Source organism: Spermophilus citellus (genome assembly GCF_964194105.1).
Source record: "Spermophilus citellus genome assembly, chromosome: 2".
Taxonomy (NCBI): Eukaryota; Metazoa; Chordata; class Mammalia; order Rodentia; family Sciuridae; genus Spermophilus; species Spermophilus citellus.
Window position 1 is genome coordinate 192,847,735 of NC_138183.1, and position 20,846 is coordinate 192,868,580.

Sequence of the window (20,846 nt, forward strand, 5' to 3'; positions counted from 1 at the left end):
ATATGCCAGAGTTTTTTAAAAGTTTTAACCTCTTGAAATGGCCATCTCCTAAGTTGAATTTTAACCACTGAGTTACATTCGTAGCCCCGCTTTTTTTTTTTCCATTTTATTTTGAGACAGGGTTGTGCTAAGTTGCTGAGACTGGTCTGAAGCTTGCAATTAGCCTCCCAAAGAGCTAGGATTACAGGCATGTGCCACCATGCCTGGCTGCATTCTTAAAGAATGCTATATTGAATGTAATGGTAACTTCTCCCCCATGACTTCAAGCCACATTTAAGATAGCAGTGATTGACTATGTGTTGAGACAGGAGTGGCCCTCAGACTTGTCCTGGAAGTCAAGCTCTGGAAAGTCCAAAAAAATCAAGAGAAAATAAATTTACAACAACTTATGCAGTTTGGTGCTATGTTAAAAAAAATTCATGGTAGATTTTAGTGTAGAATGGGAAATGGGTCCTAGATGCTCTAAAGATACAGGAAGCTATTTCTAGCACTTTAGGCCTGGGGGCCTCTTAAGACTTTTCATTTATGTGTTTTACTTTTTCAGAGAATAGTCAGTGAGCTCTTATGTGATGGTTATTATGCCAAGCATCATGCCTTCCTTCATCCCACCATTCCAAACCCTTGTTTGAAGTGCCATTGGCCAGAGTGGGGGACACAACCACAGGCTCTGCAACTGGCTAGTTTGGGATCTAATAGTTGCTCATGGTTGAGTTTGTGGGTAACCTACTTCATAGTTTGATAGAATCTGATGAAGATTATTTAGCTAGCAGATCCAACCTTACCCAAGGGCATTTATTTACGAGAGAATAGACCAAAGTTAGGGTATAGAATACAAATGAGAAAAGGAAATCTCCAGATTAGTCATTTGTTTTCTTCTCTGTATGATTTGCAAGAGCTCCCCAAGAAAAAAGGATAAACCTGTCATATATCATGAATTTGCAGCTCACAGTAATGAATACTTTGATGTATAATAAAACTTGATGTGACTCAGCAGATACACTAGCCAAGTTAGGAATCTTTTGTCCTTGTTTGTCAGAAAGGCTGCCCAGGAGGAAGAGCCCAGAGTAGATTTCTTTCTTTTTTTTTTTTTTTTCAGTTATAGTTGGACACAGTACCTTTATTTCACTTATTTATTTTTATGTGGTGCTGAGGATCGAACCCAGGTCTTCACGTGCGAGACGAGCGCTCTACCCCTGAGCCACAACCCCAGCCCATTCAGGAGTTAATTTAGAAAAACTCAACTTCACCATGATTTGATTCTCTGCTGACATATCTGAAAACAGTGCAGGTGGATCCCTCCCCAAGCAGTGAGAAGACCTTCTTTCTAATCAGTTCTGCCAGTATTTTGACATGCCTTCTTGACCAAGTAACTCACCTTCTCCAGAACTATTCTGTGTCAGCTCTGAAATTCCATGACCTGTGATTTAAAAAATGTTCATTTCTTTGAGCTGCCCTTAATTTCATGGAGAGCAAATTTGGATCCAACATTAAATCACCAAAGCAACTAGAACAGGAGTCCACAAACCTTTTATGTATGAGGCCAGATAGAAAATATTTTAGGCTTTGTGGTCCATGTGGTCATAACTAAGCATACATAGTCATACCTGTCATATCTAGTCAGTTCTGCTGTTGTAGAAGGAAGGCAGACACAGATGATAGGTACACAAAGACCATGGCCATCTTTCAAAAACTTTATTTATGATGCTGAAATTTGAATTTCACATAATTTCTACATGTAACACACAGCTCTTCCTTATTTTAATTTTTTAAATGTAAAAATCATTCTTAACTTATGCCATGCAAACAGGCATCAGGCTGGATTTGGCTCACAGGTGTTGGCTTGCCAGCTCCTTTTGACCTGGAACACTGATGGAACAGCTCAGCCTGGTTGGAATGGAGAGTGAGACACAGTGTAGTGTAATGACAGAAGTGCCTGGAGAGGTGGCAGAAGAGAGACTGTGGAGAACATTGGAAACCTTGCTAAGAAGCTAAGACCTTATGGATAATAGGGACCCATTGGAGAGTTTTAAGCTGAGGAGAGGCATGGTTAGAACTGTATTTTAGGAAAACCATTCTGACTCTGTTCTAGGAAGAATTAGAGGGAACAAGTGGGAGGGATCTTAAGGCAGTTGATAAAATCCACAGGTCTTGATGACTTCACATATGAGTTATGAGGGAGAGAAATTCCCTCACTTTTACCTGGGCTGATCTGAGCCAGCTTTCCAGGCCTCCCTCCTCTCTTTGCTTCAGCCAAGTGGGAAAGGCCTCTTGTGTGAACCCTCAAATGTTCAATTTGCTGATGAGGGTGCTTGGTGCTTTCCATGGCCTGATGTATCTTATCGAGCCTTGTCTCATCCTAGTAGCTCCTGTCATACCTCAACCACTGCAGCTCTCAGAGCAAGCCAGGTGGCCTCCTGCTTTATGTTGCTTCCCAATCCAAATGTCTTTCTGCCCTTTACAATATAGTGAATACCTACTAGTCTCTGATGACAGCTCCGGTGACACCAGCTCTGTGACACCTGCCCTGATCCCTGATAGACCTGACCATTCTTTCCTTGTGCCCTATGAGTCTGTGTCTAGACATCTGTCCCAGCAGCATTGCTACTTAACAGACGTGTGCGTGTGTATAGCTGCTCAAGCCATCTGAGTGCTCCCAGAGGGCAGGGAGTGGTCTGAAGGAAGCCTTCAGCATATAGTTGACCTTTGAAGGGATGATGATGCAAGCCAACATTAATTAAGCACTTACTATGTATTAGACTCCAGGATACAGGCTACAACTACTCAAGAACCACTTATTTCCACTATATAGCTAGGAATCACAGGTTATGTAATTTGTTCAACTCACATAGACATGACTTACACCTTGATTTTCAGAGCCAATCAGTCAATTACTACAGCAGAATCAGACCAAACCCAGTAACCTGCAGCATGCGTATGTCTGACTATGTGACACTGATGAGGCTGATTAGAGACCTTGCTTGTGCTCCAGTTGCATAAGACACCGAAACAGCCCATTCCATAGGCTTCAATGTGGAGGGGCCATACAGGGATGAGCACAAGAAAAGGGGTGGAGGGAAGGAAGCGAGCTTGTATAGAAGAGCTGAAGTAAGTATCTAGAGAGGCTCAGGAGAGATAACAGAGATTGGGCACATGTCATTTATCCTACTAGCCTTTATCTCCGTGGAGAGAAATAGCTTCCCGACTGGCCCCTGGACCCCAGGCAACCATATTATGACTGGAGGTGGGCAGTTAGAAGGCAGTTGCTACTGGGGTGACCATTTGGGGACTTTATCTTTATAAAACAATTTCAGATAATTTTAAGTATTTATCTACTTTGTGCCAAGTCCTGTGCTAGATCACAAGAATACAGTGATCCAGTGGCCTGACCCTTGACTTCAAAGGGTTTCTAGACTACCACTATGTGCTAGACATTATATATGGCACATCTATATGTCTATAGTATAAAATATTCCTATTATACAATGTATAATTGTATCATTATTCCCCATACATATATTCAGCTGTCTCAGATGGCCAACGTTGATAAATAACTGGAGCAGTTCAGATAAAACACTCAAAATCAGGGGAGGAAGAGATGCCATCTAGCTGAGGAATTAGGAAAGGTTTTTTTTTTTTTTTTTTTAAATTTTATTTTACGTAAGGAGGCAGTTTTCAGTTGGGGCTGGGGTTTGGATACATGGAGGTTTCAGTGAAAAGCACAAGCCAGGAGCTGTAGGTGGAATAGGTGGGGCAAAGAACAGGGAGGGATCAATCTGGCCTGCACCATAGGATAAACAAAGGTTTGCAGTCACAGCTAAGGCTGGAAAAGAGGCTGGGAACTGGCTCTAGTAGGCTTTGAACATTAATCCAGAGATGCTTTTGATCTTGTGGGTGGTAATAGTGCTTTCCAGAAAGGGAAAAAATGTAGCCAGCTCTCACCTCATGTAAGAACATTATGGTCACGCACAGTGCTTCTTTCCCCCCAACCTTTTGTCTTCACATGGTAGTTCTTGGACCTTTCCTTCAACAGCCTGACTTCAGAGGCCATCTGTGATCTGGGGATTCTGCCACGCCTCCGTGTCCTGCTCCTCACAGGCAATGGGCTCACCTCCCTGCCACCCAATTTGGCTGTTACCGAACAGTAAGTTCTATATCCTTGAGTCTATCCTGTGTGTTCCCTCAGGAGCCTTTGTCTTGGAAGTGCCAAAAGACAGGCCATGAATGCTCAAAACAGGGAAGGCCACTTACTGAAGCTCCCAGGGAAGGACTTGGATAGGTTCCTCCTCTTTCCTGTGTAATGTTAAGAGAGACCCAGGTGTTTGGTGAGCTGCTTCTTTTGCCTCTGCTGGTCATCTGTAAACTGTAGATATTATTCTTGCCAGACACTTCCCCTTAATGAACTCCAGCTGAGTAAGTCTATTTACTAGTTTCTAAATAAGCTTTGTATGTTCCTACTTTGCACCTTTGTTGAAGACATTCCTTCTGGCTACAATGTACTGGACCTTCCTCTCTTAATAATAACACATATGAGGTGCTTGCTCTGTGCCAGACACTATCCTCAGCACTTTACATACGTTAAACCATTTAATCCTCATAGTAACTATAAGGTATGTGTACTATTGTCATCCTCATTTTTTAGATTTGGAGATTGAAGCACAGACAAGTTAAATGATTTCCCCAAAGCTACAAAGTTAGTCAGTGACAGAATCAGGATTTGAATTAAATTCATCTAACTCCAGATTCTCTCTTTATTTTTTCAGTATTGGGAATAGAACCCAGAGCCATGTGCATGTTAGGCAATACACTACCACTGTGCTAGATGCCCCCCTGCCAGCCCTTCTCTTATGTAAATTCTGTTCATATTCCAAAGCTCAGCTCAGATTCTCCTACTTTCCTTGCCAGAAGCCTTTTCTGATTGCTTCAGCCCTTGCCACTTCCTCCCTTCTCTAAGTATCAGGTGAATTCAGTGTTTTCCCAATTAGTCTAGTCCTGAGCATGCTCTTTTTTGATTTATGTTTCATAAATATGTGTGTATCTTTTTAAAAAAAATTTTTTGTAGTTGTAGATGGACAGCATGCCTTTATTTTATTTATTTTTTACGTGGTACTGAGGATGGAACCCAGTACTATACATGTGTAAGGCAAGTGCCCATCTGTGTATCTTTATACTAGATAGATGTGTGGATGGTATATATAGCCTCCCCAAGAAGGTTAGGAGTTCTTCAAGGGCAGGGGCTCTGTCTTGCTATCTCTGGTATTCAGCTCCTAGGTACAAATCCAGTGCACACAGTAGCTAGCCAATGAATGCTGATGTTGATAGTGAAAGTCATGTAGTGTTAATATTCATAGCCACAATGGAAAATTTGATGGAGATGATAGTGATAATGGTGGCTGGTTAGTTGCTTAAAGGGGGTTGGGATCATTATATTCGGATTTCATTAGATTCATTCTTTTGTTTTCAAGTGACATGAGTCCAATTCTAACTAGTGTAAACAGAAGGGAATTATTGGTTAGTATCTGAAAAGTCCTAAAATGAACCTGCTGAATTCATTTAGCTAGATATGAGTGGACAGAATGTTGTCAGGACTCTCTGTACATCTCTTGTCTATTTCTTGGTCATATGTGCAACTTCTTTCAATCTGTCACCTGCTCTCTCACACAAATGAACAAGTTTTTGTTTTCCTTTGTGTTGGCTCTATTTTTAAGCAAGCTTTCTCCCTGACAAGACATGTCTCAGTCAGATTCTACCACTCAAGGTATTACAAATAGAGGGATTTCTGCTTTCTTAAGGAGAGAGATAATAGTTGATATTTTAATATGAAAAATTCAAACACATATAAAAGTAGAGTTAATAGTAAAATGAATTCCCATGTACCTATCACCCAGTGAGTATCACTTGACAGTTATGAAGTCATAGCCAATCTTGTTTTATCTATGCCCCATCATAACTCAGTCTAGATTATTCTTAAGAAAAATCTGGAATGTAACAAGCCATAAATGAATCCAGCTAAAAATGAATTCAGCCATAAATGAATCAGTAGATTAATATAATTTTGTGTATAAATGCTCTAGCAGATGTCCCTAAAAGATAAGGGCTCTTTTAAAAATCATACCCAGTGGGGTTTGAATTGTGGCTCAGCAGTAGAGCACTTGCCTTTCACATGTGAGGCCCTGGGTTCGATCCTCAGCACCACATAAAAATAAAGGTATTGTGTTCAACTACAACTAAAAAATAAAATATTTTTTAAAAAATCACACCCAGTGAATCTTTATTTCACCTAAAGCATCACAAATGATAAAAGAGGGAGTTGGTTTCTTAGTGTTAGAAGGTCTGGACAAGCAATTAGAGAAGAGGGGCATGGATGAACAAAAATAAAGAAGAATTGATACCTAGAGATAAGAAGCCACTGACACTGTTGAATTGGAGCCCACAAGTCTGTACCTGCTGCTGTGCTTCTAGAGAGGTCATTGCTTTAATCCTAGATATACTGAAGATGTGCTGCCTGACCTCTGCCAACACAGTTGCCACTTCAGTACTACCACTGGGGTCATACAGGAAGAGATGCCTCTCTGCTGCTCTGCCTTTCAGTCTCTCTCCAGTCCCTTCCATTGACAATACCTAACTGGAAACCAATTGGAAAGTCAGTCTGGGAAGTATAGTTAGGGGGTATCTCCATATACATAGCAGAACATAGAGGAAGGGGTAATGGCTGAGAGCATATAGTTTGATGACTAGCACCACTGACCCCTAGGAATCCTTTTCTCCATGTTTAATTTCCACACAACAATAGTAACCACAATGTGCTTTGACCTAACCTAAAGAAACTTTTCCTCTAATACTAAAGACCTCTCTAAAAAGGGATGAGACAAGGTTTCATCAGTTACTGTATTCATCTCTGGATGACATTATGTTCTCTTCCAAATAAATTTATGGTTATTTTATAACCTAAAAACTAAGTTGTAAAATCAATCACCACTAACAATTTATATATGCAGTATTTACCCATATGCACGTACATATGCTTACAATAAAACTAAAAAAGAAGAAATGCATATGAAAATATTCATACTTATTGCAATAGTTTCTTCTTAATTGATCAGGAAACCACAATGGATATTGGTGAAGCCTTCCATCACCCATTCAATGCTCCTTTGCTTTCACCTACCACCTCAGCTGATTAGGGTTTTTTTACTGGTTTAGTATTCTAAACCTTCACTCCTGAAGGGAGTCCTGCTTTTATTGGGTTGCTTATGGCTCTTTACTTTTAGTAAAGGACATGGAATTGAAGGTGAGCACCAGATAATTCCCTAGATTTCAGGTATATATATATTACCTTCCTCAGTGTATAACAACAATCATGTTTACTTTAGGAATATGTATCAATCACCCAGCAAATACAGTAAGCCCTTCTTTGCCTGACTGTTGGTTTAGTGAAATAAGAGACCTAAGTGTCCAGTAACAATCTCAATTTCCAGTTCAGGGAACCATTCTTGTGTCCCTCAGAACTCCCCTCTTGTAAATTAAGACTTTTAAATTAGAAATGCCTTAAGTTGCAGAAATGAAAAGCAAAAATTCTCCAAGTGGATTATTAGATATAATTGTAAGAGGAGCCACTTCCACTTTTGTTAATTAACTCCTAAGTCCTTGCTATGAGAAAAACAGCATCAGTATTGGTTGCTGGTTTATGTGATGCACTATTCTATCTGTCAGGGCCCCAACTTCCCCATTATAGATACTTGGAATGGTAAATAAATTATCAAAGGCTATTTCACCAGAAGATTCTGGGAAGATGGTGAAGTAGGAAGCACCAGAAATCTGTCTCTTGACCTAAACAACAAATGCATTGGTAGAATCTGTCTGATGAAACAATTTGGGGACTCTAGAGTCTACTTAAGGATTACATCTTCCAAAGGAATCCTTGGACAGCAAACTGAAGATAATTTCAGTTTGTAGCTTATCCCCTAAGCCCAGTCACATGGCAGGTAATCATGCATGTATTCTTGAGGTAACTCATGTGCAGCTTGTGGAAACAGGTGGAAAGAAACGTCTGTCTTTTCTAATTGTTGTGGATCTATGTTCTGATCATTGATTGCTTCTTGTGATCGTTAGGTGCAGACACAGGTTGGGCAGCCATTGGGACACACATGCACAGCTGTTGTAAGCCCCTTCTTTCCCAGCTGAAGGCACTTCCAGAGAATTTAAAGAACTGACCAGTTTTCTTTATCCACCTTCATTTGTCCCCTCACCCTTGGGAGCCAGACATTAAAGTCAGACAATCAAAAACAACATCATGTATGAAATAAAATAGAAAGTTACCACAAACATCGAAGGAAAGGCACAGATTTAGAAGAGACCTATGACCTTAGGTTTTTATCTGGGAATGATTCTTGGCATGGAAAAAGCCTACAACAGTCAAAAACAAAAACAGAAGACAGCCAATCTTGGTGAAAGGGGAGAATCTGACTTCAGAGTTACCATATTAATAGATTCAAATACCCAGTTTTTAGTAAAAAATCACAAGGCATAGAAAGATATAAGAAAGCATAGGACATGCAAAGTAAAATAAATAAACCAACAGGAATATCCCTCAGATAGGTCAAAATAAGATGCCTGAAAAACTAACAGAGGGCATGAAGATGGTCTACAAGATGATATACAAACAAAATGGAAGTAACAAGATAGAAAAACTAAAAAGAAATCAAAACTAAATTCTAAAGCTGATTATAATAACTGAAATGAAAAATTCACCAGAAAGATTCAAAGGTAGATTTGAAGAGACAGAAGAAAGAATCAGTGAATTCAAAGATAATTTATCAAGTCCAAGGAACAAAAAGAAAAAAAGGTTGACTTAAAAGGAGAGTAAGGGACCATGTGGGACACCATCAAGCAAATCAACCTATTTATTGTGAAAACCCCAGAGGGGAAAAAGAGAAAAAAGAGCCGAGATATGCTTTAAAAAAATAATGGCCAAAACATCCTAGGTTTACATGAATAAAAGCATCCATGAAACTGAATGAACTCCAAGTAGGATGAACTCAAAAGATATTCTTGTAGAGCCACATTATAATCAAACTGTCAAAAGACAAAGAGAAAAATCTTGAAAGCAGTGCAAGAGAAGTGACTTGTCACAAAGAAGGGATTCTCAATAAGACTATCAGCAGATTTTTTCATCAAAACTTTGAAGGCCAGGGGCATTAGGCTGATATTTTCAAAGGGCAAAAATAAATAAGTATTGTCAACTAAGAATACTATATCCAGCAAAACTGTTCTTCAGCAGTGAGGGAGAAATTAAGACATCCTCAGATAAATAAAAGCTAGGAGAAGCTAAGGGAATTCATTACTTTTAGATCTGCTCCGCAGGAAATGCTAAAAGGAGTCCTGCAGATTGGAAGGAAATTATACTAGACAGTAATTCAGACCTATAAGAAACATCATTGTAAGTGAAATAAGACACAGAAAGTCATGTGTAGTATATCTTCTCTTATATATGGAAACTAGAGGGAAAAAGAAGGATCTCACAAAAATAGAAGGGAGAGAGGGAGAGGAAAAGATGGATCTTACAAAAATAAAAGGGAGACCAGTAGAGCAAAGGAATGGTAGCAAGGGAAGGGTAGAGAGGAGGGAAAGGGTATGTACAAAGGAATGAAATTAACCAAATTATGTACTGTGAATGTACAAATATATCACAATGATACATATGTATACTTTTATGTATAACTTTTTTCTGTTTTTTTTTTTTTTTTGTGTGTGTGTGTGTGTTGAGGATTGAACCCAGGGCCTTGTGCATGCAAGGCAAGCACTCTACCAACTGAGCTATATCCCCAGCCCTATGTATAAATTTAATGCATCAAATTTTCAAAAAGTAAGAATAATATCAGTAAAGGTAGATACATGGGCAATTTTTAAAACTAGTATTATTGTAACAGCAGTTTGTAATTCCACATTTTAAATATTATGGGCAGAAAAGAACAATCTGTATCCAAAAAATACATGTGTAATTATTCCATTAAGAAAAAATAATTGCTGCTATTTTTTGAAGAAAGATATCTATGGCAGTCAATCTTGTACTATTAAGCTGCTCACTATCCCCAAAATTGTGAGTAATGGCTTCTGCTACTGCCAAATCGCGTTTTCAGTAGAGGTGATAACCAGATTAGCTTTGGTGAGGACAAGTGCATAGCCTTTATCTGTACTGCTAAGGTCATTTTCAGTCCTGAATATCCAGGAGAAAATGAAGTGACATTCATGTAATGGGTCACCTTTCTACCTAATCATTGAGAGTCATATATAGTAGATACATTTATATGGCATACAATTAAATCTTCATATTCTCTCTTCATTCTGAGAGTCCATTCATGTAAGTTTTCTCCAGACCTCCCTGTTAGCATTTTTCATTTTTTCCAAGCTTTCACTATTCAACTAAACTATTATGTCACTGCCCATGAATCAGCACAGATCTGTGCTTCTGGCTATTTCTCCAACCAACAAATATAACAGTCAGATATATACTGCTCTAAGTTTTGCCTACCTGGAGGATTTATCTTACCCTGTCTTTTAGGTTGCTACTGTGTGGGGCTATAATAATTCAGTAGTTCACTTTTGGTTGATGTCAGTATATCATGCAAAATCATGATAGGTGCCACTGGAATTTGAGTCATGTATTCTCAAAACTTTTCCAGACTTGCTGGAGACTGATCTCAAATAATGTTTTCTCTACACACAAAAACAAATAGTATGTAATCTCACCATATGTGAATATGTTAATCTCATAGAAGTTGAGAGTAGAATAGAACAGAGGCTTGGGAGATAAGGGGGATGAAAGGGATAAGGAAAGGTGGACCAATGGGTACTGAGTTATAGGTGGATAGGAGAAGTAAGTTCTGGGTTCTATTTCACAGTAGGGTGATTATAGATCGTAAATGTGTTCTGTATGTTCCTGAAAGCCAGATTTGAGGAGATAGCTCTGCTTATCCATATTTAAATATTATGCAATGTATATATGTATCAAAACATCACATGATACCCCATGAATATGTACATTTTTATATGTCCACTGGAAAAAAATTTAAAATATTGTTTTCACTTGATAAGGTAGTTCTGTTGCACATTCAATTCATGATGAGTGTCTCAGGTCATATGGTCACTTAGTGTCCCATGGCCAAATGATTAGTCTGTACCAACATGCAGTTGTAAGCCAGAAACTTTTCAAAAAAGAAAACAATTATCACAATAGCACATAATTTTGCTCAAAAATTATTTATCCTCTTGGTACCTACAAAAGATTCTATTTATAGCATCTTGCCATTTATCATCCAAGCCAGAACATATTTCAGAGGGAAAAAAGACACTATTGATAACTATTTTGGAATAACAGGTGAAAGCTCAAACTGTCCTTGAAAAGCAGACTGTCCTGTACACCTATTTGCTATAGTCCAGTTGGATCAGTAGAGTGGTAATCCCAATGGAGGAGCAACTTGTGCTACAGTCTGAACCTAATCTTGCTATGGGTTACAATGAAAACTGATAACCTTACAGGATGCTTAGTAAATGGAACAGAACAACCCAAATGTTTTATGTGAAATCCAAAAATATTTCAGAAGGTGCAGGACTTTGTATTTCACATTGAAGTTATATTCCAATGCAGACACCTGGACACCAAGAAAATTAAACAAGATGGCAGTGCCCTGAATTTGTGTGGGGTTTCCCTCCATCCTGTGCCACATATGTTTCTTACTAAGATATATAGAATATGTGTGACTTTTCCTGATCACTAGGTTCAATCAGCATGATGGTCTGTAGGATATCAAAATAATCAAGATCCCTGTGTAACAGATTATGATAGTGTTTAAGAGTTGATGTAGCCCTGAGGGAAGAGGACAAAGGTGCCTTTCAGGTGAAAGCAGGGTATTTCTGATAGTTTTTGCTCATTGATAAAGAGAATACATCTGACAGATTCTTAACTGTATCCCAAGTGCCAAGAACTGTGTTGATTTACTACAGTAAAAAGATTCCAGGGGACTGGGGTTGTGGCTCAGTGATAGAGTGCTCGCCTAGCACGCACGAGATGCTGGGTTCGATCGTCAGCACCATATAAAAATAAAATAAAGGTATTGTGTCCAACTACAACTAAAAACTATTAAAAAAAAGATTCCAGGACTGGGGATATAATTCACTGGTAGAGCATTGTCTAGTATGCATGAAGCCCTAAGTTTGATCCCCAGCAAAAGAGGAAAAAAATCCACTTCTGAAACAGCAGCTAAAATTGGAATTAGTGCATGATTAACCTCGTAGAAATCTACAAGTATTCTATAAGACTTGTCTTCTGCCAGATGTGATGGTGCATGCCTGTGATATCAGCATCTTGGGAGGCTGAGGCAGAGGATCTCAAGTTCAAAGCCAGCCTTAGCAACTACCAAGACTAAGCAACGTAGCAAGACCCTCTCTCAAAATTTTAAAAAATAAATGAATAAATAAATAAAGGGCTGGACATGTGGCTCAGTGTTTCAGCACCCCTGGGCTCAATCCCTAGTACCAAAAACCAAAAGTTTGCACAAGTTAAATAAACACTGGGTATTAAACAGGAATATCATAGGAATCACTATCCTTCCATCTTTATTTATTTATTTATTGTGTGCTAGGGATTGAACCCAGGGCCTCTACCAACTAAGCTATATCCCCAGCCATCTTTCTAATCTTTAGTGCTTGTAGTCATCTCTGTAGTTATCTAGGGGCTATAGTATTATTTTTGGTTTACTGTTGGGGAAGAAAAGTCCCTGGGGTTTCAATTGACACTTTCTTCTACCTCTCTCACTTCGTTGGTCAATAAACAAATACAGGTACTCTACCGGTTGTTTAGTATGTCTGTTTCAATTACACATTTAGGAACTGAGAAATAATTACAAAGAAGGTTTATGGCTTCACTGGGTCTATGGTGAAACTGACTCAGGCTAAACTTCTGTTCTTTTGTCTGACCTTCATCCCCCGCTTTGAGTGATGGACCACCATGCCATTCATATCCCCAGACATTAGTACCAATTTGCAGATATTGTCTAGTAAATTTTATAATCCTAGTTTAGCACTGCTCAGTGGAACTTTCTGCAACATTGGAAATGTTCTATACAGACATTGTTCAACGTGGTAGCTATTTGCCACATTGCGTAAAAAGTGGTTAGTGTGAGGGAGGAGCTAAATTTTCAATTTTATTTAAACTTAATTGGTTTAATTTTAATGTAAAAAGGAAAGTGACTGAGAGGCCTCTCCTTGTGGGCAACTTGGATTACTTTTTTCCTCACCAGATTGAGAATTTCTGGTGTTCTACACTAATAACTCCAAGTCCTCTTAATCTCTATAATTAAGTTATAGAGATTGAAATTGTTGGGGCTGGGGTTGGGGCTCAGTGGTAGAGCACTCACCTTGCACATGCGAGACCCTGGGTTTGATCCTCAGCACCACATAAAAATATATGAATAAAATAAAGGTATAAAAAAAAGAAATTGTTTGAAGGTTGCCTTCAGCTTCTGAAAGGACTGCACAGTTTCTAGTGCACACTTCCTCCCAGGGTATGTCCTTCAGTCCCCTGAGAGCATGGCCATTTTATAATGCTTCCATTCTGTGGCATACCTTGGACTTCTGTTTTTGGCCCTTGGACTAGTAAAGTTGTTAGAATCTTTGCTCAACTTCTCAGCCTCTCTGCCACTTCTTGAGACAGCAGACAGCCCTAGGGAAAAGTGGCACAAATGTGACACAAACTCCTTTGGATCTCCTCCTCCTTTCAAATCTTGGTCCCATAATTCTTCATAGCTCATTATTTCCCAGGTAATCTTAGAGCATATTGCTTTAAAGTATATATTTTGCCTGGTTTTTCTCATTTTTATTCAGGGGAGAGTTAGCCCACATTTTGTAGTCTGTAGTATCATAAACCTTTCCATTTATTTTGGCCAGGTGTTTAGGGGCACTCACAAACTAAATTTCTGACTAGTATTTTGGTGATCACTCTGACACATTTGGGCTACAGTTTTGCAAGAGGACCAGTCTCCCCAACTCCCCTTCTCTCTTCACTCTAAGATAGTTTTTCCTAGCTGTGGGTTAAGGGGAATGGATTCAGTTCTGGTTTATGCCATCCTGAGGTTTATTGCTTTAAGATCCCAGATTCATGTTGGTCGTCTCTGATTAGATGCCCTACCATCATTGTGCCCTGGGGCTTTCATTCTTTGGCCCCACTAGACTATTAAGACACAGTTCAATTTCAATAGGATCAGCAAATTCCTCTGAGGCCCAGCTGACTTCCTATGCCTTTTTCTCTCTGGCATACTCCTTCTTGCTGTCTTCATATCTCTTACATCTTTTAAAATTTTATTCATTGTTCTAGTTGTTGTCAGTAGGTAGCCTTGTTGCATAAAGTGGGCAAGTCTCCACCACCCTGAACTTCTATTTCCTTGTGTAAAGATGGGGAGAATAAACATGCTTCTGTCTACACAGAGTATCAACTGAGCTCATTGTGCTTTGAAGGCAGGTTTCATTGTCATTGTTTTCTTCACAGCCACCTGTCCTTGCTCAACATGCTCTGAATTTCTCTTCTTCTGCCAGCCTCTTGTATATTAGTGCTCTGCAGTTTCTACCTTTACCTCTACTTTTTAAAAGTAATTTTTCTCATCCTTTGCAGGTATATGGGTTATTTTTCTACTTCACTTCTGTCTTCTGAACTCTAAGCCCATATTGCCTACTTATACCAGGCTCATCACACACATCCCCACGCCCAAATCTCCTCCTCGTCCCTCCCTGGCCCTAGTGCCTGGCACTGCTTGCTCTCTTATCTGCTATGCCATTGTCCAGGCTGGAAACCTGGGAATCCACTTGAGCACTGCCCTCTCTCCCCCCAACATGCATTTCGTCACCAGATACTGTGAAATGAACTTCATAAATGTTTCTGGAGCCTGTTCATTTCTGTTATCCTCCTGATTGATCTCAGTCTCTAGCTTCTCACTTCCCAACCCATCCTTCCTCCTATCAGCCAGGGTGAGCTTTCTAAAATGCCCTGTTTAGGGTCCTTCAGCAGCTTCCCAATATCCTAAACTCCATTAACATTGCTCACACAGCTTTTCACGGCCTGCCTCTTTTTATCTTCCTTTCTCTTCACTAATTTAAGCTAAAACTCATCTGTTCTGAACTCTTTGCAGGTTTCTTGACCTTAAATCATGCTATCATCCTTGTCTGCATGGGTTAGGGGAATCGTATCTGACCCACTCCATCTTTAGACTGCTCTACTCCTTGTTTTGAGCCCAAATCTGCTCTCCCAGTAGGCCTATTGCCTTTCTGCCTTGGACCATGTAATATTCTTGGGAGTGACCAGTACAGAGTGGAAGGAAATTGTTACCTCCTCTTTTCTAATCATTGTAGTCCTAATAATGCCACATAAATGGCAGTGGCTTTTTAGCAGCCACATCATGAATCCTCTTTTATGCAAATAGTCTGTTATGCTCTGTTTCCTTGTCCTGTGTTTGCATCCTGGTTTTCTGTATCTTCACACATTTATACTGATATTAGAGGTTTCTCAGTTTCATTTTGCTTTCTGCAGTGCTTAGCTCGGTTCATTAAGCCAAATATTTTACCTAATTCAAACTTTGAGAATGTAAAATTTTAAAAAATCCCCTTTGCCATGTACATAGGGATCTGAGCCCAGAGATGCTCAGCACCAGCTAGAAGTCATGCAGCAAGCAAAGCAGCAGCAGCACCAGAGCCAGAGGTCAAGGCCCCTGATCCCCATTGCCATGCTTCTTCTCATGTGACATACAAATTCCCCTTGCTGGATCCAACCACTGGATATACTCTTAGCTTCTAAAAAAAAAAAAAAAACATTATGTTAAATCTGTCACATTTTAATTGGTATTAATTCTGTTTGCTGAGAGAAGGGATAATAAAAATCTATCTCTCTGAACAACTGGAAACATCAGCTTCTCCACCTGGCAGGCCCTGTCACTTCAAAGAGTTCTTCTTGCGAGAGGCTGCTGCAGGAGAGCCTCTGAAGCCCGCAGCCTCGTTCTTTTAAGACACCTATTTTATAGACAAAAATGAACCTTTCCCATGTTATAACTAGGGCAGAACTTTCAAAAAGCAAGGCAGTGTAACTTATCACAGAGACAAGACAGAGCTAGCATCTCCATCATGGAGTTCAAGAGGAATTTTTTTAATCTTATCTCTTTGCTGTTTCATTGGAGTAAAATAAAGATGGGCCAACTATCATAAATCTACAGAGCTGCTGCACAGTGTTCTATTCTTGTTCTCAGGCAGAGATTTAAAATTCAGTATTAAAAGTTGGTCCTTCCAGGAAGGGGAAAAGCTCACCTGTGACCTTGAATTACCATGAACCAAAGGCTCCTGCCTTCCCTGTTGAGTGTTTCTGTCCTTGGATTTCAAGCCTATTTCCCACACTGCTGCCAGGGCTCTTCCTGAATCCTTTTCCGCCCTGCCCCTTTTTTTGAGTTAGATCTATCATGTTTATCATCCAAGTCAGAAAGTTTTACAGAAAGGGAAATTCCTTATAAAAACACTGGGGAATCTCACAGCCATGTATGAGAGACATATTTAGAGAATGTAGGTCCTAAGTACTGTGGAGCAGCCTGGAAGTCCTGTCTCTCAATCTTACATCTGCTCTTTTCTGTAACTTGCCCCGTTTCTCCTCATTGCTGGGATGTGTTTGTACTTCTGAGCCCCATGGTTGGAAAGATGCCTGCCCAGCACTTCTAATTATGTTACAGATCCAGCCATAAAGAGGTGATTTTCTCTTCATTCTTTTTCACAGTGGTTAAGAGCATGGCAGATTCCCTCTCATTCTTTATGGTCTAGCTTAAGTATTGCCTTCCCTGAGCCTTCCCCACCTGCTTCTGTTAAAGCACTTGTCCCACTATGTGCAGCATATCTGTCTCCTCATGAGACTGTAAGCACCCTAAGGGGAATAATATATTATTTTTCTTTTTGTATTCTTAGTACCTGGCTGTATAAATGTATGTTAAAGAGACTCATGAGTGTGAATGAATGAATAAATGAATGAATGATTTCTGTTCCCCTTTATCAGTGAACTCTCTTGATTTCTGTGTATGTTCCTGTGCTAGGTTTTGAACATTGTCTACCTTTGTTAAACTCACTCTTATCTAGCCCAGGCAACAGCCACCCCTCCATATCTACACCCTTTAAACCCACATGTGGTTTGAAGATTTGAAACTGTGATAAGTGGACAGCAGGAATGGAAAGAGGCTGGGTTTTGGAGTCAGGGAAAACTAGATTCTAGTTTTCATTCTACCACTTTCTAGCTCTGAGACTTTCATCATGTCACTCTGAGCTTATGTTTCCTGATCTGAAAAGCAGAAGAATAATATTCATCCTCCCCACCAAGATTCTGTGATAACACATAACGTCTAACACAATGCCAGGAATATAGCAAGCTCTGAAGGAATGTTTGTTTCCCTTCTTCTTCTTGTATTTGTGATTGTGGCACATATATATATATATATATATATATATATATATATATATATATATATATATAAAATGTTTGTGCCTTGTCTCATGTCCATGGGTGTTTTTATCTTGGTGTGTGGGCAGGATGGAATCTGGAAGGAGGAATGAAAATGGGATTTGAGTCAACTGTCTGTGTATTTACATCGAGTTACCCAGGCCTCATTCAGCTGGAACACAAGATCACATTAATAGTTGTACCTAAAATGCCTGCCTGTGTAATTCAGGACCTCAGCCTCTTAAATCTCATTCTTAGGTTTTTCTGGACTCCTCTGAGAGTTGAGTTTAAAAAGACAGTTCTCATCTACTAACATGTACATTTTATAGAGTCACTCGAGAGGAGATCCTCACTACAGCCAGGCACAGTGTCCTTTATCCAGACTCCCTTAACCCCACTTGGTGGCAAAGCTGTGGTCCATACCAATACTAAAGGCATTGTCTCCTGGTGCTTATATGGTTACCAGTCCTTGGGGTGACACAGCATTCCCAGGAGTCAGCTCTGAGCCACAACTGTGCAGTGTTCTACCTGCAGGATGCTTCCCACTCCTTGGCCATCCATACCTTGCTGACCCAGGTATCCTCCAAGAGCACCACCAGTGCCCCTTACCCTTCCCCAGCCTGGCCTCATGATGTGTGTAAACTTTCTCCACACAGAAGATTTTGTGTACAAGTGGGGCTTGGGAAAGGGGTCAGTGGGGAAGAATCTCACCTGTCTATCTCTACAGGGACCTCTCTTGGGAACTAGAGAAGTCCCCAAGCTGGTTAGTCCTCCCAGGTGATTCCTTGTCCTCCATTTCTTCCTGGGGATGGTAGAGCATGTGTCCCCTGCTCTGCTCAGTACCCAAGATCTTTACACTCACAGGGAAGCACCCATAACATCGCTGACAAGCAAGAAGTATATCCTGAGGTTCCCGGCACTGGAGACACTGATGCTGGATGACAACAAACTCTCCAACCCCAATTGCTTTGCCAGCCTGGCAGGGCTCAGGAGGTAAAGCCACAAGCCTGCCTCCTTAGGGCCCGCCCTTTCTCACCCCAGCCATGCTCATGCTCTGAGTGCTGCTCTGCAAACCCAATGGCCTGGTTTAAGGCCCAGCTCCTCCACTTATCTCTGCTGTGTGGCCATGGGTAAGTGATTTCTCCCCTCTGAGCTTTAGCTCATCACAAATAAATAAATAAATATATATATATATATATATATATATATATATATATATATATATGGCATCAGTAAGAACATTTATGATCATGTGACTGGATGAGAAGCAGCAGAGAGAAAGGAGGGTAGGAGGAGATATTACCCAAGACAGCATCCTGACCCAAGGAAGAGAAGGACAACAACAACATAAAATCAGAAAGAGAAGTATAACTGCTGAATTCTATGTATTTGGTTAAAGTAAAGAAAAGTCTAGCATTTAAATGGCTAAGTTTTAGATCCTTAAAAATTTCCTTTGGATTCAGGAAATTTTCTGACTTTGTGCCAGGACACTTACATATTATCTCATTTAGTCTTCACAAGAACCTTGGAAGGTTAGAAGTATTCTCCCCATTTAGAGAGAGGGATATTGAGACCCAAAGAGGAGAAGTCACTGGCTCAAGGTCACACAAGAGAAGGAGGTATCCAAGATGGATTCCCTGTTCTTTCCGTAAGTTGCTCGGTGCATATCCCTGAGGTGTCATTACTGCTGTGATTCTGTATTCACTTTCCTTAATTGAAGACTGAAGAAGTTAAGCCTGGACCAAAACAGGATTTTCCGGATCCCGTACCTACAGCAGGTTCAGCTCCGTGATGGGTCAGGGGACTGGGTTGGAAGCCATACAAGTCCCCAGAAAGAGTCCCAGTGCACACTGCAGCCCAAATCGTGGATCTATGAGCCCTCAGATGAGCATCCAGACTATACCATACTGCCCATGAAAAAGGATGTTGACAGGACAGGTGAGTGATGCCCCTGTTCCAGTTGCTAGCCCCATAATGGGAGTAAATGTCTGGGAGTTTATCCTGAAAGTCTGTGGTTTCCTGGGGAACTGCTGCATTTAAACTGAACTAGTTGATGACTCCCCAACTGGTTCTGTCGGATAAGGTGCTTTTGAAATCCAGTGAAAAGTGAATAATTTCTTTGAAATCTGAAGTAACAAGAACTCAGAAGGAAGGCTTTCCAGAGATGGTTAATTCTATGGTGTGTCAGTGTCCTCATAGAACTCGTACCTTCTCTGCCATCCTCAGCCTGCCCAGTTGTTCTTTCTTTTAGCCTTGTTTCCATTGAGGTCTCAAGGTGGCTACCACAGTCCCAAGAATCACACCCTCATAGCAGCATTCAAAGGCAACAAAAAGAAATGTTACCTGTATTATAAACCCAAATCCCTTTAATGTAGGAATATATTTCTGGATTATATGTTTTGTTCCACTGATCTAGTTATATGTTATTGCACCACTACCATGCTGTTTGATTTTTTATATCTCTTCTAAATTGAGAACATAATTTACTTTAGGTAAAATACAGAAATATTGTGCAGGGCTTGAATTTTTACATATATCCTTTTTGTACTCCCCATATTACAGTACAGAACATTTCCAGTGTCCCTTCCAATCAGTACCTCCTCCAAGAATAGCCACCATTCTGACTTCTAGCACCATAGATTAATTTTCCCTGATTTGAAATTCATGTATATGAAATTGTATGGCATGTGCTCTTTTATGTCTGATCTGTTTCACTCAGTGTTTTATCTGTGGGATTCATTAATGTTGCTGCATATATAGGTAGTACAGTCGTTTTTCATTGTTCTTGTTTATTCCACAATTTAATGACCCTTTTTACTGTTGACAGACTTTCTGGTTATTTCTATTTTTGCTATTATGGTAAAGCTGCTGGAGCATCCTCTTCATATCCTTTGGTAGACATAAGCACCAAATTAGTGGGTCATGGACTATAAAAGTATGTTGAGCATTAGTAGATACTGCCAAATGCTTTCCCAAAGTTGTGCCTGTGTTTACTCCCACATTGATCTAAGATATTTCCAATTACTCCAAATCCTCGAAAATGCTTGGTAATTCAGTCTTTGTAATTGTAGCTGTCTTGGTGGCTATATAATAGTATTTTGTTGTGGTTTTAATTTACATCTCAAATAACTAATGATACTGACTACCTTGTCATGTGTTCATTGGTCACTTTGGCACCCTTTCTTGGAATTGACTGTTCAAGGATTTCTATATACATATTGAGTAGTCTGTCTTTTTCATGTTGATTTATTGGGTTCTTTATATAGCCTGGACACAAGTTTTTCATAGATGTGTATATTAAAAAACTCTTCCAGTGTGTGACTTGTTTTTTCATATT

The 20,846-nt window shown here is 39.8% G+C and overlaps 1 protein-coding gene across 1 annotated transcript in view; it reads left to right on the forward strand.

Moving 5' to 3' along the window:
• Positions 1-20,846, forward strand: part of XRRA1 (X-ray radiation resistance associated 1) — a 70,492-nt gene that overhangs the window by 23,907 nt on the left and 25,739 nt on the right. Inside the window, exons 8-10 of the mRNA XM_081282466.1 lie at positions 4,008-4,141; positions 18,374-18,502; positions 19,230-19,447. Of these exons, the coding sequence (XP_081138592.1) occupies positions 4,008-4,141; positions 18,374-18,502; positions 19,230-19,447 (481 nt within the window). The remainder of the gene's footprint in view (positions 1-4,007; positions 4,142-18,373; positions 18,503-19,229; positions 19,448-20,846) is intronic.